The sequence below is a fragment of the Neodiprion pinetum genome, chromosome 2 (assembly GCF_021155775.2).
Source record: "Neodiprion pinetum isolate iyNeoPine1 chromosome 2, iyNeoPine1.2, whole genome shotgun sequence".
In the NCBI taxonomy this organism is placed as follows: Eukaryota; Metazoa; Arthropoda; class Insecta; order Hymenoptera; family Diprionidae; genus Neodiprion; species Neodiprion pinetum.
In genome coordinates, this window is record NC_060233.1 from 11,424,748 (window position 1) to 11,449,517 (window position 24,770).

Sequence of the window (24,770 nt, forward strand, 5' to 3'; positions counted from 1 at the left end):
TTTCTTATTTCTTTTATTCAACTACCACGATTGCTGACAATAAATCATTTTCGACTTACATAGTAATTTTAGTTTCGGAATGATGAAAAACGTAAAGTATACAGTTATTTGAGCTTAATAAATTCTTGTGCCAAACGGCCATATTTTTCGTACGATATATTACAACAATCTCTGGTCAAATATTCCGACCAAAATTTACAAAATTTACATTCCAAACAATGCTTTTTAAATTACATATGTATAATGTAACTCTTGTTACCACAGGCTTTGCAAACAGCTATTAAATCGATATCCGAAGATATATTTTCCAGAAATACTTCAATTATCCAATCAAATGTCCCCTATAAGACCTGAAATCCTTTTCCTTGGCTTTGTCTTTTGGTGACATTCAACAAAGAAAGAAAATAGTTTCGTGATTCAGGCGAAACGTAGAATGTAATGGTGTTATCAGCAACAGGTATTATGGGTTCAGAACTATCCGATTGCGCGTCACTGTCCGTAGGCAAACTGGCTAAACCAGTGCTGCTGGTTCGAACAAACTCCTCGACTCTTGCTCTCATTTCCTGATCCATCTGAAAGAATTTTTAATTACTATTTGATAAAAATTTGATGTGTGGGTTCTGAGTTAATTGTTAGGCTGCTCGTGGGTTTATTTTGTTTACTATAGTGATCTCCTGAGAGCTTTAATTTAAAAAATTAATTCAGATTCTTTTCTAATTGCACAAGAAGAATGGTGTTTCATTTGTGTTCGCCATCAGTGACGCAATAACACTGTCAAATATTTTTCAACCCGTGTTTACTTCTTCCCTAACTTTTAATTCAGGTTGTTTAGTCCATTTATCCTTAATATTGTTCATCTGTTTCCCAGTTTATCGATCAAACAATCACTTTTATACCTCACGGTATTCTCGTGGCGATGAGGGAGCTGCAGACTGTGTAACTGTAGGAGGGCAATGCAGGCAAAGCATTGTTGTGTCCGAAGGATGATCCATGCTGGTCAGTTCGTTGAGGGTGAATACTTTTTCTGTAGTGTCTTCGGCGACATTGACTACCAGCAGAGCATTCCTTGTCAATACCAAAGTCACCGCCTGATTACTACCTTGATGAATGACGTGATCAGCATTTATCGTGTGCAAAATATTGTCGTGACTTGCTACCAGGACTGGCATAAGACGCCATGCGTATCTTAGTGGAGCATTGTTGGCGCCGCTTGAGTATTGCACAACCGGTCTCTGCCGTGGCTGGAAAATGACAAAGGTGAACCATCAGTCACTTTGAATAATTGCAATGGTAGTTCATATTATCTATAGATTCACTCACAGAGGGCAGGGAGTTCCATCCGGCTCCTTGCAGTAATCCTTGACCTGTTAGAGCCACAAGCTCCGCGGCACCACTCAATGGCTTCGTCACTACACCTACTAATCCAAGACCAACTCCGGTCACAAGGCCTCTAGTAGTTGCTCCTCCTGACCACACTTGCTGTAGAGGATGATGAGCTAACCCTGCGACGGCAGCTGTGAACACACAAGTTCATCTTTAGTATGGGTCAAATTTTGTGCAAGTGGTTGAATTACCAGCGAAGGAAGTCTACAAAATGTCTGGAAAATAAAATCAAAAATTGTAGTCAATCTGATTGGATTCATTTTGAGCCCGAAAAACATGATCAAATAAGGAATGGAAAGTTAAAAACAGGTGAAACATATAGATACCCTATTTTATTTATCAACTACTCACCGAGTAGGCTCATCCCAAAGCCTGTCAGGCCTTGATAAAGGCCTTGGGCCATGCCTTGTGGACGCATTCTGCGAGATTCCTCTTGACGTTGAAGGTGCTCTACATCGAGGGTCAATCTGTCCAAATTTCTGGCTACACTTGATGCCAATTTGGTAACAGAATTCACTGTACCTGAACATACGAGGAATGTGAAGAATGTAATGACTCAGGTATCCAAATTTTGTGACATTTTGCTAAACTGGAAGTTTGATTTTTGGAAATTTTAAAGCCACTGGCATTGAACACCTAATGCAAATTTTTACCTGCAGTGACATGTTTCATGAGGCTAGCAGATCCGTGCGTGACACCAACAAGAAATCCCCAAGGTCCATGTAAGAGGCCTTGAAACGGCAATGATACAAAATCTCTGAGACCACAACCCAAAGCCTGTGCAAGTCCACCAGGCGATCCAAGGATTTCAAGGGACCCAACGACCCAACCTATGTAAAGAAAAGTTGAGATTCTAAATTGTGTTTTAAGATTTTTACGTAATAATGGAATTATTAGACGTAATATTTTTGCCTGTTTTTACAGCTCTGCGCGAGCAATTTTGAGAAGATGAAACTCTACACTTGCAAAGCGTTTGAACGAGTTCATGATTCTAAATCACTGATCCAAATATTTATATAATTGTCTACTTATGAAACAAAGGATCAGGAGTAACAAATATGAAACTTAAAATCTATATTGTTACACTAATGGTCACCAGTCCGTTAAACGAGAGATTTCAAAACTCCAAACTTACCAGCGCCGAATATAGCTCCAGACAAATAATGCATTGTCAATGCATTTCCTAGTCTGTAAGGAGTGGTGAGCAAATTTTTTCTGTCAAACGTTCCGAAGTACAACGGAGAATGGTCGAGTGCTAAATACAGTCGTACTGATGTATGAACGCTAAGAAGAATGGAGACAGGATCTATAATCAGATTTTGTAGCCTGAGAGGCGAGCTCAAGATTTTTGCATCCATCATTATGTAGTCTGGCACGTAAACGCTAGACGACATCGGCATGGCCTGTAACTTTCTAACATTATCAGGTGGCATCACAAAACATGGCGGTACCAACGATGTTGCGTAGTCCAAAAGCTGTGTTATGTATGTATCCTCAATGTAAGCACTGACTGGTGCCAACGTAATTCGAACATCCTTCACACCTGTAATTGGAAAAGAGAATCGAACTAGGTGGATTACGAATGTAAAACTTTGGGAAACAAAACAATCTTAATCGTTTAAAAAATCTTCAGCAATATTCTTTACGCCAATGATTATGACCACGAATAAACTGACATCTCTATTATGTGATGGTAATAAGTCTGAGAAAATTCGAATAACAAAAACAAAGATATTGACATTTGCGAAAATCGTCACACTTAAAATAATTAAAATGCTTGAAGTTTAGTGTTTGTGATAAGATTGTAATGTCTTGGAGTTTATTTTACTCGCTGACTGGATCCCTAAAAATCGTCTGAAAACTATTCAAGAAATCTCACATTATAGTATATTTAGATCGCACGAATGTAATTGTTGATGAACATCTGTTGTTCCACACTCGCATAAATTTATATTCATTCACTACGGAGATGAGTGTTTGTCAAACTTTTTTGGGTTGATCTCTCGAAATCTCCATGTTCAAAAACTGGCCCATAACAGTAGTATCAGATCGTAACACCAGACCTTACGTATTTTGAATGTTCCAATTATAAAATATTTTCCCAAATTGTTAATATTTTAGCACATGTCATTTGAATTCACTCAAATTCATTTTAATTTTGTAGTAGGAATGTTATTTCATTTGTATTCACTATCATTGACCAATATAACGTATCCAGAGACTTTTGAAGTGATTCTATCTATTTTTTTAGCTTTTTATTCAGATAGATTCGTCCTTAAAGGACATTCAGAAGAAACATATCAAAAACACTTGAGTGATCATGGATCTCTTACCTGATATGTACCCCTCATTTTCATACATAATGTTGACAGTTAACAAAGAATTTTTCTGTAACTGTGCAAACACGTTACTCAAATGGCTGTTTAAAGAGAAAGTGAGATCCTTTCTCGAAATTGGATTTTGGCCTATTAGTACAACTGGAAAATCGAAGCCACCCTGGTCGAACATTTGATTGTCCAGCTGCAGATCTCCGATGCAAATCCATGTGGATAAAATGTTTTGATTCGGTTCCATTGTGATGAATAAATCACTTATGGTCAGACTAGCCACTTCAATGGTTTGCGCATTTTCATTAATATCCTGGGTTATGGTAAGTGTTACACCACGAAGGTAAACAGTAATAGATCTGTCACGCTTCTGCATCTCTCTAGATTCTGAAATCGTTTTACATTTATCATGAGATGGATGGGTTTTCGTAATCTGTCTCGATTTGGATGTTAACTGTTTTATATTACGTTGCGAAGATGTGGTCGGAACTGTTCCCGGGATTTCTTCATGAGCAGAGTAAAAGCTTGTTACCGATGTCGAACTAGGTGAACTCTACAAAAAATGCAACAAAGAAACAGTCATTTTCAAAGTGTTGAAACTGATCTATAAGATTCAAGTATATTGTATAAAAGTCGAAAAGAAGTAGTCTTACTTGATTGATCAAAGGCGTCATACTTTCATCTGAGATATTGGCGAGTTGTTGCTTAGAAATGATCTCCATATAATTTTCTCTATTTTCATTGTGAAATAATCTACTTCTTATATCTCTAGCTGATATCTCCACCTAAAAGCGTTTAAAAAGTATAAATCACTACCGCAAAGTTACATTTTTTAACAAGGTTCAAATTCATAACATGCATATAACCGAACATTGAACAAGAGAACAATATCTTGCAACTGAAGAGTCAGTTTTTTTAAAATCTTCAATTCTTCAATTATGAACAGTGCGTAAAAAAAAACTTGTTGTTTTGACCTACCTGTGATATTGGAAGAATGTTAATGTATGTTGTGTAGCACCGAGTGGACATTATTAGTTTCACATCTCCGTGGTGCGGAAGCCTGACATATTGATCAGATGGAACAGATGCCATTGCCGAGAGACTTACTCCTCGAGACCATTTCAGTGTCTGTTCTGCTGATAAAAACTTAATAAGATTATCGTTCATGTTTTGACAGTAATCTTGTCCAATTATTAACTTCCTCACTCACCAGAAATCTCGCTACTGCTATTTGACACAGCGCTCAAAAGTAACAATGGTGTGGTGCTCAAAGCTGGCGAATCTGGCAATCGACTGCCGATAGCTGGTAGTGAGTAGTGGCAGGAACCGCCACTTTCAATTTCACAAATCCAGGAAAAATGGGGTATTTCAGCCAATATTCCAGCTGAAAATACGTTCTCTCATATATCAGTGGTTTACAGATTATAGTGTAAAGAAAAATGCAGTGCCAAACTCACTTAAATCCGCGTTTGCCTGGCCAAGAAGAATTTTGAAATTGCACCCATTACTTATCAGCAGTTGAGGATGCTTATCGACATGAATGGTAATGTACGTGGTACCCTTATCTTCTTGAGTAGTAACCACTATTGGCATAGTTGCAGATCCATTCTTCAAAAAGTTCATTTTTATTAATCCAAGTTTTGCATAAGACAGATGTCCATATCAATTTATGTAATACTTGTCGAAGCTGTTTTTCTAAATTTTGTTTAGCATTCGATCAGTCAATATTCGGCTTTCGAGTCGCAAAATAAATTTTTAAATCATATTTTTAACTATCTGAATCAACAGTTGGAAAAAGAGAAATAAGCATTATCCCTGATTTCAGCAAATTTGAATAACACAAGCTGCGTTGTGAAAAAATTGAGAAAGGATTTATAATCGGAACGTTAAAGATGCGAAACTCGGGTGTTTTTTAACTGCTTCCAATGTTGTTTACTTGATTTAGTTCACCATCGAGATTTCCTACAGCATAAAAGTAGATTTGTATGAATACGCTACAACAGACGTTTATTAACAGTTACATTTGTGCGTTGCAACTACATTGTAACATAAAATTTATAGACCTTTTTTCAGAAAATTTTTCGGAATTTGATCAGTGAAAAAAATGAAGCCAAAAACATTACAATCAAATCGAAAACACCAGAGTCTTATGACATCGAATATTCTAACTGTAAAACTTTTATTCAAATTGTTGATATCTTAGCTTGTGTTATTTAAATTTGTTCCAATTCATTCCTATTGCACAGTAGGATTTTTGTTTCAGTCATGTTCACGATCATTGGTGCAAATGGAAATGGATATTTTTTATTTATAAATGGAAAACGGTTTTTTGTGTATTCCTATCTTTCGATACACGTGGTACAGCTCATGTGACTTTAAATCTCCTCACTTACCGGAATAGCAAGGCATCGACGACTCATGCCTTGATCGACTCGTATCGGGCAAGACCATCGGTGGCCCAAACTTAAGGATACGTACAATGCCATTGGCTCAACGAATTGTTGATCAGACAACAAGTGCCATTGTACTATCGGAGTAGCATACCTGCAACGAGTTTTATTAATTTCACTCCAATACAAAGTAATAGAATAATTAATTTTAACATGTTTACAACTCACTTCTGATCCTCGGATGCGAGAATGTTTAAGCTGTACGGAGTAAGATCAGCTGGTATTTGCAGATTGGATAATGCGTCGTTCACAGCGAGGGTTGCAACGCACATTTCTTGAGGTGTTAGATTCGCAATTACATGACTGCTCGAAACACGCACTAATCTCATGTCGTCGTGCATACTCGAGTTCACGCTGACCATACACAACTATCGATTAACACATGAATGTTTCAGTGAAATGTACACAACGGTTACAAGGAGTTTTTTTCTCCAGCGAGACCAGAATGTTACTTACACTATTGCCACAGTCAACAGCCGTTTTCATGTTACCCTCAACTGGAATGAGACCTCCGACCCGAGGCATGTAAAAGCTTTGACTCCAATCCGGACGAGCCAGTTGAAGTGCTGGAGATGTGTAGTAAGTGTCACCGAGCCCAACGCCGAAGTGAAATGTTCCCTAGATCGAGAATATTAAACATTGTTATGTTGAAAAATGTGTTATTCTCTTTTCGTGAATTACCATCTAGGAATACCAAGTTGTTTGATACTTCTTTTACGGTATTTTGCAATTTTTATTATAAAGTAATGAAAAATCTATCCTATCCTGTAACTAATGACTCCACTTTTCCTTACATCTAGTTTCGGCGGAGTGACGATCCCATAATGCGGAACTTGACAAAGTTCTATATCCTCAGACACAAGGGACAGATGACATCCTAAAGAGTTGAGTATAAAACACCATGGCTGTAGTTCCAGCAAGAGTGTGCTAGAAACTAGTCCAGCTTCCTGATATTTTACCTGAGAAATATTAAGCCAAAATAAAACTTGTTCCAGTAAATACTAAAGTTTGAATGACACATGTGACCATGCTGTTTGTTCGAACAATCTATCGTCTGTGGTAAATAATCCAGATAGTATGAGTGTGAAATTTTTCATACTTGGACATGTGTTTGAGGCTGTTCTGTCGATACCCATTCGAGCATGTCGTCGCCTTGGAAGGGCCACTGGATTTCATCCTTCTGCATTTGTAACTCTTTCAAAATTACTTCAACATCCTCGCTGTCCGGCCTTTTAAAAAATTTCCTCTGATCCACTGAGCTGTACGACAGCGGTACGTAAGGATTTGACGCAGATATTCCGGATCTGTCAATAACATGAAAACGGTAATCTTTTTACATACGGTCTGTAGGTCCGAAATTCTTGCGATTAATTCTGTTGATATTCTTATATTTTATTCGTGTCCAGGGTTATTGTTGTATGGTGTGTAAAGTGAATAGAATTGAGCAGCTCTTACTCGAGTTGAAAGGTTAATTGATGGAAATGTTCAAAAGTTCCAGGACAGTACAATTGCTGTCTTTCTCCTCTGCCGTTGACACTAGCGGATAACGAAACTTTCAACGAAGGAGTTTCCATCTGTACATTTACTGGCACAGGCAAGTAGGAACGAATCATATAAAGTGGACTTATTACAGCCTGTAAATAGACAAATGAAAAAGGTTTATCAATGTCATTGCTCCTCTTAATAAATAATCGATACTTACAAGCACTTTGGTCCGACCGTGAATAGATTGTACAACTATTCTCACCCAGATGCTGAGAAATTGTCCACGCTCTTGCAAAGGTACTGTTATAAAAATAATTGAATATATCAAACGTTGGTAAAAATCATCAGATACAAAGTTTGAACAGCAGTTCACTATTCGAGTAAATACCTACCTTTGACGAGCCACGGCTGACTACACTTTGTATTAGGCTGAAGCGGAATGTCACCCGTCCATGATAAATTAGTCAAACTTGAAAACCGCAATCGCATAGCCATGTATTTCCCGTTTTCCAATACAATCGAGGATGGTTGACTTTTCCCTTTGATAATGTGTATCTCTCTCGAAGGAACTATTGTCGTTTCTGTAGTCACCTCATACTTGACTAGTTTCATTTCGAAATTGTCTACCATTTGGTTTGTGAGTATAAGCTGTCCGGAGAAAGTGATCAATTTCTGTGTCGCGGATAGCGACGTAACGTTTACAAAAATCGCAATGTTCCTGGATCCATTGTTGCCAAAATCAATCATCTGTATTCCATTCCTGTGAACAGAGAAAGGCTGGCTCCAGGTCCATCCGCTATGTTCGACAGCAATGCGCAGTGTCTGATTGTTGACGTGGCGCCAAGAATAAAAGTGACACTGTCTAGTTTGGAGTATGATATTGTCGTTCGTCCCACTCTGACCAAATCTAATTGAAATATTGCTGTCATTTGCAACAACGTATCTCGACAGCACAACGACGTTTTTAATGTCACCATCAAAAGCCATTGCCCACAGATGCGCGGAAACTGCTAAAGTGTGGCTAATTGCAGGACTGAATTTCAATGAGAATGGATTGCAAATGACCGAAAGCTCGACAGCGTCGGCAATGGATAACTGAACTTTCCCTTCCAGCGGGTCAAGCACTTCGTGCATATTCAATAGTCCGTAATCAAGCACTCGAATGCTGAGAACGCCGCCTATATCGAACATCAGCACTCCGTCTGCCCATCTGTTAAGCACGACAATGGCCTTTCTGTGTTCACAGATGAGGTAGCACTGCGTTTCTGGAATCGTGACATCCAGAGTATAATTATTTAGCGGTGGCGGCAGTATGTCGTAACTGCACGAGTCAACGTTGTTATAAAAAGCAACGTGAATGGCACCAATGTTCAATGCAGCTTGCAGGTTTGGCACTATCGTAGGGTTGAAGTACGAATCGATTCTCAGACACGCAGCAAGAGCGCGAGCTGAGACAAGTGTCTTTGCATAGGTTTGACAGTTCGGTTGGTTCAGAACTACCCGCCAAATGCAGGCCACTGCCCGGGCTGGCGTTTTGTTGGGAAAATCCAATCGGTAACTGTCCGTCTCAGAGAGGTAAAAGTCTGCATAATGCTGATATGCCGAGTGACTCTCACTCCAGTATTCTATGCTACATGGTACTCGCTCCTCGCATTCTTCCTCGAGTACTGACGTCTGGAAAAATAATCTCATTCGAAAAGCTGGTTCAGGCTTTTTCTAACATGTCACATTACCTTGAATGGTACTGGAGAAACATGTAATTTTGTCAATGCTCTTGGTTGCGGATATCGCCATGCCATTGCCTGTTGCGGACAAGTCAAAAATACCACCTAAAGAAAAATTTAATTCAGTTATATTGCAACGGTTTCTCATGTTTGTAAAATTTAATGTTTAAAGACCGTGGTTTCTGGAAATTTTTTTTCTTTCCGTGATTGAATAACAAAAATATAGAAAATTTAGGTTGTATATAAATTGTAACTTCACAAGATAAAGGAGATAACAATTTTATAAATTTTTATATTTTCATTTCTAATAGAGAAAGTGTATTAAATAAGTCGTTAATCCAGCTGGCCTACAAACTTCCCACTTGGATTTGTTTCGAGCTCTCACAACATTATTGAGTACAATTTATTTTTTTCTATTCTATTCTTTAGATCATTTGAAAATTACTGGACCGATCGTATCCGAAATGTAATCAATTCTAAGCTAACAAGAACTCCATGAATCTACATCAAAATCATTCAAAATTCGTTCACCCATTCTCATAATATTGTTATTTGATTTTTTTAAATTTTGATATTTAAGTAACTCGAAAACGAAAAGTTAGGAAGAGCCGCGTAAATTAAAATCAACATCCTTTTATTCTCTAAATATCGTCAGACGAAAAATTGATCACTCGATTATAATAACTTGCCTTGTTCTCCGTTTTTCTCTAAAATCGGGGAAAAGGAAAATAAACCTACTCTATACCACGATCAAATGATCAGGAGAAGTTTAAACCAACTTCTTACTCTCTGAATAATAGACACCAAACATTGTGCACAAATAAAGCTTACTTGATAAGGAAAAGGGAGTTCATCTCCGTTACCATCGATGAACTGAAATGCACCAGCTTTTAAATCGTCTTTGTAATGTTGCTCGGAGTATGAAGCCATGAATTTTTTCTCAGTTTTTTCTTCTCCGTCATCTTGCTCCTGTTCTGACGACAATGACGAATTGATTAAATTCGCGATAATTTGGCACTCTTGCATCACGGTAGATATTATTTTTATCTGCTCAGGTCCGACGTCTAGGTAAAGACTTTCACTCTCTGCTTGAACTTGTATTTGCGGAAGAGTGTCGATATCCTGCCACGTTTCCCAAAGGAGATAAATTGTGATATTACAACACCACGGGTTTAACAGGACTTTCATATTGCCATCCAGTACAACCGAAATTATCAACGAATCCAAAGACACATTTTTGTAAATTCTCTCAGGTCTGATTGCCGTCGACGTATTTCCAGTGAGTGCAGCTATGCTGGCAACGATTTCTGACCCAGAATCAGTTTTCAACGACATTACCAATTGTTTTGTAGATACGTTCAGATCTGGAATGTTGTACTTATTGTGTATCATTCTAGAGGACGATTGTTCGGCAGGAAGATTCAAACCCTTCGGACAATATGTTGGTTGTTTAGCGCTATTTTCATCCAAATAACACGCCATCAGCTGAAATGAATGAGACGTTCGTCAGCCTCGATTAAACCACGAGAAGGTTCTCTAATACATTACATCAAAATTACGTTATTTTTTATTGATTCGATGAAATTCAGCCTGGACAGAGAACAATGAATCTTTGTCGGTCGTCCCAAGTTGACACAGTAATGTGGATTTTTTGTTGGATGCCAATGGCACTTTATTGTTAAAAAAGATGGTGGTATTCCAGTGTCATTGTGCGGGTCACCGCTTCTCGTCTCAATTAAACAAACATCAAAGTCTGTTCGTGTAGGCACTGACGCTGATTGTTTCTTTTCCTCGCTTCCAAGTGATGCTGCTATGTCGAAGCATGTTACCTAAATAACGAATGATTGTGATCAAAAAGTTCATATAAAAATATTCGGCTTTTGGATTAAGATTAGCTACCATTACTGTGTTTTAGGATGTACTAGCGCTATCGACTAAATTACAAATTTGTAGAGAAAAACCTTTCAAAAAATCTCCAGCAGTTTTATGTGTATCAAATGTTATAGTGAGCACGAATAAAACAACATTCGCACTATGTAATTGAAATGAATCTAAGAACACAAACTAAGATATCAACAGATTGAGAACAGATTTTCTAATTAACACGTGCAAAATTATAAAAATCTGGTATATTTCATGCGACTCAAATGTTTTTAGGCTCGTTTTGCTTACTGACCATATCCCTACAAATTTTATAAAACATATTCAAGAAATATTACATCATGATATAATTGTAATGCACAAATATAATTTTTTATATATTTGTGAACATCTGTTGTACCGTATTTACACAAATCTATTTGTAAAAAAAAATTCAAGCTATCTCTAGAAATCTTTATAGTAAAACAAATAAGCCCAAAAACTTAAGAATCGGATAAAGTATTCTAGAGTTTGTTCACTTTGAACGTTGAAATTACAAACACTTTCTCAAATTATTGATATCTTAGCTAATGTTATTCAAATTTTCTCAGACTCATTATATAGATTTTATACACATACATATTTACACATACATACATGTACATATCCTATTAGATAATGGGAATGTTTTTTATTTGCATTCATTATTATCGGCACAAATGACATTCTCGGAGATTTTTTAACGGCTTTCTCTCTTTGCCTAACTCTTGATTCGAATTGGTGCCACCCCTTTATCGTTAATTAAAACATCGAACATTGATAATAATTGAATAATATCAGGGTATGATACAGTATTGGTTGAACGTATTCTACATTTGTTACTACGGTATATTCGTCTGAGTGAAAGATATAATGATGACAAATGTTACATACTTGTAATTTCTGCGTCAGATTGTGTTGAGAGATATAAATATTGGGCTGATCAATCATGACGTAAAGCAATGGTTGTTTTACATCAATGTTGTCATCATCTATTTCATTTGGATCCTGAAATTTAACATATAAATATACTTGTGAGCATACATACATCATTTAGAATATGACTGGAGAAGATGAATTTTCAATTAAATGAAACCCAAAACTCTTAACTGGTAGCTTAAAATCATTTATTTACTATTAATCCTATCATATTAGTACTAAAATACGGTAAATGGAGAATTTAGTATCAAATAATATGAAATCAGACTGAAAACTTTAAAATCAATTTTACATGATCTTGTATAATGAAATGTGATTGGAAGTGAAAACGAATATTCCTTCAAATTGACCATTAAACAATCTGAGAAAAATAAAATAAGTTCTCACCGTGTGATATTCCGAATCGGCAGATGCTTCCTTGGTTTCATATAGAACAAATGTGATTTTGCCACAATTAACCAGAAACTCAAATGGTGATAGTAAAGCAGCACCACGTCGCGTTGATTTACCCTATAATTATTTTAGAAGTTACTTTTGTATAATTGACCTTAAAAATCTTGTTAATTAGCATTGATAAAAATCTCAGATACTTGCAATTATAGTAGAGTTCATACTGGACATTTCAAAATCGACGCCACTGTCTCTAGCAAAATCTATATCTGCTTCTTCCAATATTGGCGCACACCAAGGCTGCTTGACAGTCGGTAATTTGGTCAAAAGCCGAGAGTCATCATTATCCTTAGTTATGCCAACGACAAATGTTTCAAACTCATTGCTGAGCGTGGAAATAAGTTTGATTTGATTCAAATTTATCGTCACATCGATATCTGTCAAACAATTTATTTCCACCGCATTACCGCACACAATAGTTTCAGGTTTAAATATTGTTGCTGGCGCTATGATCAGGCAGAGATCGAACCTGTGTTATAGCACAAGAAAAGTACTGTAATACGTGATTAACCATTTTTACCGAAATCGTTTGAAAAACATTATAAAATCTGAGAATATCTTGCAATATTTCGATTATATTACCTAGTAATTATCGGAAATGTGCAGAGGCTGGGCTCTAGGCTACTTCCACTGCTCAATTTGTTCCATTCTAGCGCTGGATTCTCATTCATAGTGTATAAATACGACTGCGAGGTTCTCTGAATGTAAAAAATGTGACCGTAGTAACGATTGTTTTATCAGTGATCCATTTTTGTATTATATAAATTCTGGAAGGCAAAAAAAAACAGTTACCTTCGTCGTACTGAGTTGATAATTTTTCCAAGTCGTTGTGTCAGCGCATACACCTTTCACATTGATTTGATATTGTCGATCTTCCACAGCTGATCCAGGTATGCGCAACATATTTGCTTGGGCTGCCAGTTGATATATATCTGATCGAATAGGTATTCTACAGATTGGATTTTCCGCATGTGGAGTAATACTGATGCCGTCTAACTAGAGTATTATAAAAATCGTTTATAAAACGGTATAAATTTGAAGATTTCTGCCAAATAATCCTCAACAAGCAATGTAGGCCGACAATTTGATTCTTGTACATTTCTCAATCTCTAATTCCAATACTCTATTTGTTGTTCGTATATTGTACTGATGATAGATCACAAAATGTCCAAAAAAACAAGCAAACCCATATAGAACAAATTTGCGTAGTCAGCTGGAGTTTTACATCGTAGTAGTTATTATAACGGGTGAATTACAGGAGAAAATCAAAATGTCGGTACCGTTTAGCTTACCAAGAAATCAATAGAAATAATTTTGTGTATTCATCAGGGTATTTCGTTTGGAAGCAACGTTTTTTTTTATACTCTCCCACCTGAAAGAATTGTTGTACACAGAAAACAAAAGTCGTCGCGCAAGGCTATTTCGTATATCCAATTGTAAAATGTCGCACTCGGAAATTGACATTCTTCTATTTAAATAATATTTGGTGCAGATATCATTGTTTAAAAATTGTTATAACCCAGACGCATTCAATTGTGCGAACTTGATCTTATAAGCATTCTGGGAAGAATTAAATTCTTGACTATTCCAATGGGAGAAATTCGAATTTCAGGAGGGATCTTTCCAAGTTAAATTTTTGAGATAAACTTTCCCGAACACTTTTTTTTTCCATGTACAAGTTTGTCAAGTGTGAATGAAAAAAGATGGTACTTTGACAAGGAACACCCTAATTAGATTTCTAATTAGTGATTATACACATGAACATAGCTTGACCTGTATAATTAGTAAGTCGTGAAGTAGCCCATATTTAGCCATGGTAGAAGCAGGCAACATCAGCCTACAGCCTTTGAATTCAAGATAAACGAGCGGTAACGAATCGTTTCTCAAATTCGTGAAACTGCTCAATGATGAAGCAGCTATATTTTCTTGCGAATTATCAACAATATCATTGCTAGAACATCCAGTCAATCTCATGAAAGGTTCAATCAGCTGCGTATACTTGCCGATAATACTTAAGGGTAAAACTATGTCCAGCATTTGTATTTTGATTACTACTTCGCTTATATAGCTGCTCGTGAGTTGGCTTGAGTCTGATTTTGATACGATCTGAAAATGACACATCGTTTTCAATTTATTGAAACATACATTTGTAACCAAAGTCTGCAACAGTAGCGAGAAATATTTATTGTGATACATTTGAGAGCAATTTAAATTAAAAATCATGTTAAATTTCTGAGAATTATTGTACCAGGGATCTTAGTAATTGTGTCCACACCATATCGGGATGGATTAATAAGCTTACCCGTTGCATTTTATGACGCTTATGTGCGACCCAACGAGTGTGTACATTGCCACATTTTGCTCTGGTAAGAGTTAAGCTCAGAAAGCCGGAGTCTTCTCCCTTTTCCAAATTATCCTCCTTTCCACACATTACCAAGCCGCCATATTCTCCAAGATCCCAAATTTGAGCTTTTGGTGTTCTACCATGGAATTAATGAAGATCAATTCAGTTCAACATCATCTAACAGCGTTTTTGCACAATATGAAATTCTGATCACTTACTTGATATAATTAAAAATCGTAGCCGTCGTAATCTTAGTTTTCAGTTTGAGATAAACAGGCTGTAGATCTAAGGAGGTGATAATATCTTCCAATTCCAGTACTAGTTTTAACGAAGGAATTTCTGGCTGTCCCATTATATATAATTTTACTGCCAACTTGTTGATCGTCCATTGAACCCAAGCCGTTAAAGTTAGACCGTCTGCATCTGTCAAATTCAGGATATGAAGTTTACAAGTTAGCAATAATTTGACTACCGAAATTGCTCTTAACAAAACTAGATCATTATTTTATTACTCTGTTCAGGTTCCTCTTTGGTAGTCGATACTGTTGAGGTAATGGTGCTATCTTCTCGGAATAATGTTTGATTTGGACTTGACTGCGCCAATGTAGGAAGAACGGTTTGTACTTCAACTGGAGTGTCTACGATAATCTTGGCAGTCCTTCTCGGGCGCATATTTCGCATAACATTGAGTACATTTACTGCAATGCTACTCATGAATAATACCTAACGCGTGTCAAATATACTGTATCATTATTCTTGAGACACACTAACTTAAGACATCACTGACATTAATCTAAGGAGTTAGTGCGTTGTATTAGAATATTTCAGTAACTCAATTCAAAACAAATGTGTTTTATACTCGCAGAAACATCGAAAACGGTCCATACATCAAAAGTTATTTGTTTGCGCCAAAAAGATATCATTATTAAAAATTCACACCATATGTCGAAAAGTCTCAATAAATAATATGGTTTGCGTGCTACGACCATCACTTTTACTACTTCTGGCTATAACCACGCAAGAAAAAGTAGCAGAAATCTCAAATTTTTAACATCTTTAATTTGAAATATGAGTCATTTTCCATAAAAGAATTGAGGTGATAAAATATTCCATTGCGGCACAACAGCTAGAAAAAAAAAATTCTTGAAATGCTAAATTTCAATATTTACGCACCTGTTCCTCTGAGATGGAAATCGTAATGGGTGTTGTGTCGACATGAACGCACAAGCTTAGAGCTGTCAATTTGTTGCCCGATGTTGCAGAAGCTTCTGATGAAGTTTTGGCAGTTAATCCGACCGTGGCATTTAGAGAAACTTTTTTGATAAAATTCTTCTGTGTTTCTCTTTGAAGTGTGTAGCAATGAAAATCATTCACATTCACTGTCCATGGAAAACTTTGGGTTTCTATAATAAGTAATGAAATTCTGTTCAATAATTACCATGAAACCACGTGTCGTTATTCTATTACTAACAACTTACCAGGGCTCCACATTGTTCTTGGTAATTTCACAGGTAAGTCTTTGATATAAAATGATAAAATTTCGACCTGCATATTCACTGAATTAAGGTAGAGAGAGGGTGTTTTTATGACTAGAATTTGCAGATTTCGATCTTCTTTCAGTGCTTGGTCTTTTGCTTGTTCAATACCTAAGGTGAGAATATTATCAATCATACTTCAAGATTACATTCAAATTCAAACTCTTATATGATCAGTCAAGGTTCGAATTTCTACGTACCATGGACGCCAATGCAACTCATCGTTGTGGTTGGGATATAAACAACAATATGCCCGATACAGCCACTTAACACAAGTCCACACCATTCCGGATACCAATCGACTATCCTGTCCAATACCCCCATTTTCTGTAAGTTCTACCATCAATCATTACATTTTCTAAGGCATACTGCTTTTATTATACCTAACTATTTGCGGTATATATTTTGGATTATAAAATTTGGTAAAAATAACTCTAAAATATTTCTTTTTTTTTTTTTCAATTAGCTCCTGCTATAAGAAAAGTCAGTTCAATAATCAAAATGTTTCGGCAAATACGACTTCTCGGAATAATTTTACCTATGCGAGGCCTGAATGAATGATAAAATCAATACATGGTTTTTAAAAATAATTATGTTTTAGACTCGTTAATTAAAAATTTCATGCTGATTAATTTATTGAAAAATAATTTTCTTTTTTCCATATCAGCCTTAGCTTATGGGAAATAGACTAGAATTTTAGATGTTTTGAACCTGTAGGAAATGTGTGAAGGGTCGAAATGATATTACAGAAAAAGAATTGAATGCAATAAAAAAGTTTAAAAAATGAAACGAAAAAATATTTCACCCTCCAAACTGATCAGAATGATTGCAAATTATATCCGAACTACAATGAAATGAATTTTCAGTAAATTAATTTACACGAACTTTTTACTAACCGAGTCTGGTGTATTTTTTTTCTAGTAATATCCAGATAACGAATACAAAATTTTAGGAGACCAAATATAAAATTCGTTACGATGGGGGCTCTAAGTTAATTTTTTTTTTTTGAAACATCAGTATAACTTGTTATTAAAGAGATTGTTTAGGTTCTTTGTTTTTGATCATTTGGTAGATCAGATGGCGTATTATATTACAGTATAATAAAGATCTGAAAGTATGAAACATGTCGGAGCAAGTGGATTTTCACGTTTAAAATGAGCATGCTTACAGAGTGCGACGATAAAGCTTCGGCTTTGTGCTCCGACTTTGGCAGGTCATCAGCTTTTGAGACAGGATTAAATTCATCCAAAGTCATCCCAGATTTACGTTTCTCTTGATCCGAGGAGCTATGAACACTCTGACTTATGCCTGGAAAATTTTTCTTGCGTACAGATGTATCCGGCGATGTTTCGTCAGGCATTTGTAGCTGGACGCTAGCTTCAGACTGAGGTATGTCAACTTGATCCAATTTATAGTAAACTGGATGATACTGCAGCCACTGTGCAAATAGAGGATCCAACGAGCCTCTAATCTCTGATACTTGGAATGACAGAATTGGTGGATGAAACTGCTTTCTTGGGTCTTTTGAAAACTGTACCACAGCTTTTAATAATGGTTTTGAATCTGCGTCGCTGCATAAGAATAGTTTTAATATCAGGTTTAGTAATATAAAGAAGTTATTGTTCTTCTTTGATATCGTACATAATAGGTCTGTTGCACCCAATATAAAATTCAATATTTTAAAATATGCACTTTTCTTTTTCACGTGGCATAAAGTGTACCATTTTTTTCTATTCTATATATGTTCACCAAAAAAATATCTAAAGATTAAAAATAAATGATTGTCAATATTTTACCATTAGGTATCTTAATTAAAACAAAAACTCTCCATGCGCGTTGCGAGAATTTTTTTTAATACAGTTACATTTTTTTATAATTTTATAGCAGTCTTAAATTGGACCAGCAGAGAGTTGTTGGCAAATTGTTTTCAACACACTATTTTCTTGATTATTTTGTATTACATTCAAAGATTGTAGTATTGAAAATATAATTAAACTGACATACATACCTGGAATGATCACTTTCAGGGCCAGAAACAACAAAGGCTTGTTGGAAATCATTGAGTAGGAATACTTTGGCGGAAGATATATCGAGAACGTTGGAAATTGTTGCATTGGATGATATACTCTTTCCACTTATGCCTTCCAAGCATAATTCGAGATACACAGGATCTATATTGCAAAAACAGAAATGACATGAATGGCACTTTATTTGATCTTTATGGTAGCCACTATTTTTTTGGATCTACTTTGATTGACGTTATTTGCTACCTAGTGACCAGAACATCAATCAAATTTAACAACTAATTACATATTCAATGCATTTAATGTAATACCTTTTTCTCGACAAGCATCGTTGAAAAGTGATGAGCATATCAAGGGATTAAGCGTATTTTCGGGATTTATCAAAGATGATACGATTGACGTTGCGACCATAAGCTTCACCTTTGTACCGGTGACTGTGATACCATCGATTTGAAAATAGTGAAAAACGTGTTCCATGTCCAGGCTGAGCCAGTATTGCGGATACAACAGCATTTTCATCGAATACTGAATTGTGAAAGGCATAACTAACGTTGTCCGACTTTTTCTGGTCAAACAAAGCTGACACTTGACACCATGTACCTGTAATTGTCGTAATTAAAAAAAAATTATGACTTGGGAATTCACGACAAATGATTCTTCAATGCATATTTCGTAGAATATAGACCGATTACAATACAAAGCTGTCTTACCACCCCGTGTATAACCCTGTGGCAAGAGTTCAACATATCTGGAGGCAAGTCAGTTTGTTTGCATGCACATGCCACCAAACGGTGTGGATACATTGGCTGATCTATGTCTATCAATAATTTATCCCATTCTATACTCAAGACCGGATCGTCGGATAGTGCAGGAGTCAGTGGCGCCGTCTGAAAGGCAAGTGAATTTCATTACAATTATTACTTACAGTGATCACAAAGCATCTATGATAATATGTTAACACACAAATGTGTTACAGCATAGATAATTGTTGCTATTTAGATCATCCGCGATACCTTTTTTTCCACAAGTTTTCTTTTCCGGGGTAGGCCGGTGATTTGGTGCTCAGCTAATTGCAATTCAACACAACCACTGATTAAAATCAGCTTTATTTCAACCCTTGATATATTTTCCCTCAGAGCATCGTACTCTTCAACTGTAACTGGAGGCAACTCGTCGATGGTCGGCTCTGAAAACGGGCGTACGGAATTTGCAGATACCTCGCAGAGAGGTTCGACTTGAGGGGGTGTAAATTAGTAGATGAAAAAGTGGATGAATTTTGGTAATTTATACCTCTCGCAACGATTTTCAAATATGTAATTTATACCGCAACGACCCATGTTCCAGTTTGATTGGGCTTTGTTTTAATCAAACATATTTAGATCAAGCTTGATTTATATACTTTTTTTTATTAAAAACCAATTAATAGGTGCATTGTTATTGACAATCACGTTGACCATTTTCGCTTGGTGAGATCGTTTAGAGTGCCACGATATCTCAATAACAGCTCAAGCGATTTACTTCCAATTCAGATAAAGTATTCCTGAACAATTTCCACAATCTTACATTTTCATTTAACAAAATGACGACTGTTTGAAGTTGAAATTCGATTTGTTTACCGATATTTATGACTCTTTCAATGGATTAACAAAAAAAATATGATTATTAAAGAAAAAAATTATAATCCTGGCAAAGAACAGTGCTTCGAAATTTGAAGTAAACTCGTTGAATTGGTTTTGAGATATCGCGGACACCGCAAAACATGTTACTGAGCGAAATGGTTGACAATATTGTCAATGACAATGCTTCGGATTAAAAGAAGACAATAATGAGATTCGCTTCACATACTTTTGAACTGAACAAAAACCAATCAATTTGAATGATTGGTTGTTGAAATATAACAGCCCAAAATTCATCCATTTTTCAGCCATCTAATAATATATATTCCCATGATTTACGATTTACTTACCAGGTTTCGGAACTATGTAAGGTTCGTAATCATACTTCATCGCTGCTTGTTTGATTGATTCTAGACGATGAAATAGCCCTGAGCACATCCGCACTGTTACATCACCAACTACGTATCGCACTACTCTGTGCTCATGGAAATTGCTGAAAATGAATTAATTCACAGTGATAACGAGTTTTACAAAATTTTGTATGAAAGAAAAGCCTTCCAAATAATAATCGTACCTGTATTCAAAGTTCGAATTGAATTCAGATACTTTCTCCGGCGTTATGTCATCGGGTAAATCGATTAGGTACACATAATCCATTACGAAGGCTGGACACCGTTCTAATAAACTTTCCACTGAAACATTAGCACAGTTACCGATACTGATATAGAAATTTTGTATGCATGAAAAATAGTAATAATACGAGTTAGACTAACCAGTAACAGTTGCAAGATGATAGTCGATGTCACGCTTGTAAACTCTTTTTTTCTCTTTATTCTCTACGGCTTCTGCGTCGAATAAAGAATCCTTCAAATGGTTATTGCCAACTTTTCCAGCAGTAACATACAGAGGCGGCTAAGAAAATAAGAATTGAATTTTATTTTTTGATAATTGCATGCCACTTGCGGACCGACAATAAAAGAAACGTTTTACACTTCAGACTTGAAACTTCACCTGTGCTCCGTCTATAACTTCTGGGTGACCACAACTGCACGACCCTCTAGGGAAAAGATGTATACTACCCAGTCCGGCCTGCATACTAGTCCACGTCATATCTTGATGCAATACATCTATCACAACTCCGTTCAACTTCAGCGACATAAACGACGTGTACCTAATTTTGCGCGGTTTGTAAAACAGCTGCTCCTTAACGCTGTCCGTTGTCTAGAACACCGACGCATTCGGTAGACATGTAATAATGTATCAAGAATTTATTAATGTCTATTCTCTAGACTTTTAATACTGTGATACTGAGTAATCTATAGATAAAAGTGCGAACAGCAATAATTCTTCAGACCTTGAAAGTTACAGTTGCATCGTTAACATAGAAGCCCATGTGTATCGTGTGACCAGTATATGCCATCAGCTGTTCACTGGACCAATCATTATCCCAATGAACTGGCAAAACTGATGGAACCATGTTCCAAGCCCAACCAGCCCAGCTTCTGCCCTCCTGATGCGATGCAGTTTCCGATTCTGAATCATCTAAAGATGGTAATAGATTTCTTTATAATAAAACATCACAAACTTTCTTTTACTTTTTTATAAATCTGTAAGGCATTCTGAATATTATTACCTTCATGCTCGTTTTCTATACCATCTTCCATAGATATCAACGATCTTTCTTTATTTGATGGCAACATTTTACTTTGTAAAGCGATTACCAATGCTATCAATCGGAGCAGCATGGGAATCTGTTGCTCCGTCATACTGAATTCCATTTTTTCACAGTGGAGGTCGAGTCTCGTTACAGAAGCACGTTTTGCTGTATTACTATGATAGTTTACTATAAGCCGTATGATCATCGAGCACCGATACAAAACAGGATCCTATTCAAAACAAGGATAGTATCACGTTAAAGCTTTATCATTTGTTTCGTTAAATCATTGCCCTTGCGAGCGAAATTACTGCATTAATATCACACAATTAAAACAAACATTTCTACCTGATAAACTTCTATTTTACCCGACGCATCCATTTTATCTAAGCACAAAGTTAGATCTTGTATTGTTATGACCTTCCTAAGAAGAACTTCATAACTGCTGACATCTGCAAAATTGGGAAAGGCTCAATCTCGTTATCTTCCTGCTTATTCTTAAATAAGGAGTTCAGAAGTTAAAGCCAACCGTCAATCTTTTTAGACTGATTACCCGTAAATGCTGGTTCCCATTTGTTATTAACAGTCTGCATGCTGAGGAATCTGATGTTCACACTCAAAACTATATCTTCTTCGACATATTTCAGTATCAAGTTGTTACAATTGATCGTTATATTGTTAACAACCTTTGTCACCATACTCTTTATATATCCGGGAGGAGCTTCTTCCCTGTTGGTGTTGTTATGGTCAGTATCATTGTCATTATTCATATTTTACAATTGCATAGGCCACCTAAAGTTTTGCACTACATCGAACATGGGCAAAATACTTTGTTTCTCTTCAAAATATGAAAAAATATTTGGCCTTACGATACAATATTTATAAAAAAAAATCCTCTTATAATGAATTTTAACGGTACTTCATCCCTACTTTCATCAATAGTGTCTACAAAACATTGGCAAGAAAATGCTCATGAAAAAAGTGCGTGTAATACTCTTTTTCTTCCTTTTTCTTCTTCGCTGGTTTGCGTGTACTGGCTTCTGCCTGGTTTTCATCCTTGAGCTTTAGAATGCACTCTGGAATTGTAAAAAATTTGATTTTAGTTAATCGACATGATGTGCATTAATCGATATGCATGAAGTGCTTAGCAAAAACGAAATGCATCATCAAGTTGTATTGACATATTTCTCGTAACATAAATTCCAGAAATATATAACAATGTCCTTATTATAAATATTTAGGGCATTTATTATTATCACCTATGGTATTGATGGTCACTACGATTGGTTCTGAGGTTATTTTTACCCAAGGAACATGAATGAGCAGCTCATGAATATGTCCACTGACAAAGCTGAATGGCAAATTTAGCTGTTCTTCTAAAACTTCCAACCGTAAGTCTAAGTTTTGAAATGAGGCATCGCCACCCCACAAAGAAACCTATGTAACGGAAAAATATTTGTCCAGTATTTCTAAGTCTCTTATTCTTCTTCATGAGAATTGCAGTTTTTCTTTTTAAATATCAGTATTTCTCATAAAGAAACATAGAAAACGAGGTTGAAGCGTTAGTGCAATGATCCATTTTAGGAAAAATTGTTTACTTACAACTTTAAGGTTGTCTGAGATTCAGTAAACCGCAATATAAAGCAAAAAGACACTCGTATTTCGGACAATCAGCTCTAACTTTAGTGATTTTATAATTTCTAGACAGTGATTTCTGTTTCAATGTTTCGTTACATTAGCATCACTTTTTTGACCACCCGGAATTTGCATCATTGTAAGATACGCTAAAGTAGTTCAGATACGGCCATTCTTCGATGTATCTATAAAAAATGTATAATAGAAAGACAAACCTGTGACTGTTCCGGTTTGAAGTTTTTAACATATTTCTCAACATAGCTGAGTATAACAGGTGTTATGTATGATTCCAAATTGAACATTGTAGCTGAAGCTTTGGTTCGCTATACATGCTTTATGCAAACTTCGGTACAATTTCAAAAGACCACGATATGTTTAGACTTTCCAGATGACAGCAAATTTTCTTATCTGTGACTCACAATCGTATCTGAAATGTTCAATTACATATATTGGGTACATAGATAGCTGTATGAAAACCATTTTTTTTTTTTTCATTCCATATCTCATATCCCGAATTGTTACTTCCTATCATGAAGAAAATCAGAATATATAAGATTATTTGCAAACATGATATGAACCTATCAGTGATCATTCCTCTGACAGTGATTGCAGTACCGCAATTGCTCAGGGATGTGATACTGTTATAGTAATTTGTTAACTATGCAAATAATGTAATTGGACATTTTCAAGGACAAGGAATATCAACACCAACAAGTTTAATAGTTTTACTTCGACAGCTTGAACCTTTCGTAGCTCATTTTCAAGTCAAGATGTCATCTGCTGTCTGACAAGAAGTGTGGTGAGTAATTGAGATGATATACGTTTATAAATTTAACTGTCATTTTACGCTATGTCCATGCGGAATTAAATATAGTTGTACACAAGATGTCTAAGATGTCATGCTAAAATTTATCTAACGTGGAATTTTGTATACTTCGAAATTTAAGTAATTGTTATCATTAAAATGATCGTTAGCCGCGAGAATTATTATTGTATCAAGTACCAATATTGTATGAATACGTGTCTTAAATACCGTGTTACAAAAACACGATGATATAACCTCAAAACATCAACTTTTCTTTAAAGTTGTATCCGCACCAGTCGCAGCCTAGCTCGCCAAGTCAGTTGTCAAAATAACATAAACTCGAAATATGAGCATTTTCAACAGTCAAAATGTATGCGCTTCATAAATAAAAATGTGTTTTTTAATCAATTTGTTCAATACAAAATCGTGTAGCAGACAACAATTAAAAGGCACCTCATATACATTTTTGACGTTCATTCATTATTAGCAGACGTCTATGC

General features: G+C 36.0%; 1 protein-coding gene across 5 annotated transcripts; it reads right to left on the reverse strand.

The window, feature by feature from the left end:
* Nucleotides 1-24,750, reverse strand: Vps13B (vacuolar protein sorting 13B). Of its 5 annotated transcripts, XM_046613548.2 has the most exons (52): nucleotides 24,499-24,750; nucleotides 23,681-23,892; nucleotides 23,090-23,267; nucleotides 22,825-22,906; nucleotides 22,360-22,559; nucleotides 22,179-22,282; nucleotides 21,810-22,062; nucleotides 21,531-21,718; nucleotides 21,188-21,397; nucleotides 20,950-21,088; nucleotides 20,751-20,868; nucleotides 20,527-20,669; nucleotides 19,574-19,746; nucleotides 19,271-19,447; nucleotides 18,872-19,160; nucleotides 18,545-18,707; nucleotides 17,705-18,107; nucleotides 16,737-16,872; nucleotides 16,480-16,647; nucleotides 16,175-16,404; nucleotides 15,514-15,724; nucleotides 15,220-15,424; nucleotides 14,960-15,137; nucleotides 14,431-14,763; nucleotides 13,450-13,653; nucleotides 13,240-13,355; nucleotides 12,802-13,126; nucleotides 12,595-12,717; nucleotides 12,163-12,276; nucleotides 10,929-11,198; nucleotides 10,201-10,854; nucleotides 9,379-9,474; nucleotides 8,038-9,319; nucleotides 7,863-7,945; nucleotides 7,616-7,794; nucleotides 7,260-7,464; nucleotides 6,955-7,119; nucleotides 6,617-6,778; nucleotides 6,329-6,528; nucleotides 6,104-6,254; nucleotides 5,168-5,318; nucleotides 4,921-5,094; nucleotides 4,689-4,846; nucleotides 4,364-4,495; nucleotides 4,179-4,263; nucleotides 3,717-4,097; nucleotides 2,519-2,926; nucleotides 2,037-2,213; nucleotides 1,735-1,905; nucleotides 1,321-1,514; nucleotides 897-1,241; nucleotides 1-572 (listed from the first exon to the last, which is right to left on the reverse strand). In XM_046613548.2, exons 2-52 carry the CDS (start codon nucleotides 23,765-23,767, stop codon nucleotides 342-344), a joined length of 11,304 nt encoding a protein of 3,767 aa, XP_046469504.1. In that variant the 5' UTR covers nucleotides 23,768-23,892; nucleotides 24,499-24,750; the 3' UTR covers nucleotides 1-341. The 5 variants fall into 5 exon arrangements, with proteins under 5 accessions (XP_046469504.1, XP_046469503.1, XP_046469502.1 ...); XM_046613547.2 differs by having other exon boundaries at nucleotides 3,717-4,263; nucleotides 4,689-4,843; nucleotides 22,384-22,559; XM_046613546.2 differs by having other exon boundaries at nucleotides 3,717-4,263; nucleotides 4,689-4,843; nucleotides 16,737-16,863.
* Between the last annotated feature and the right edge of the window lie 20 nt (nucleotides 24,751-24,770).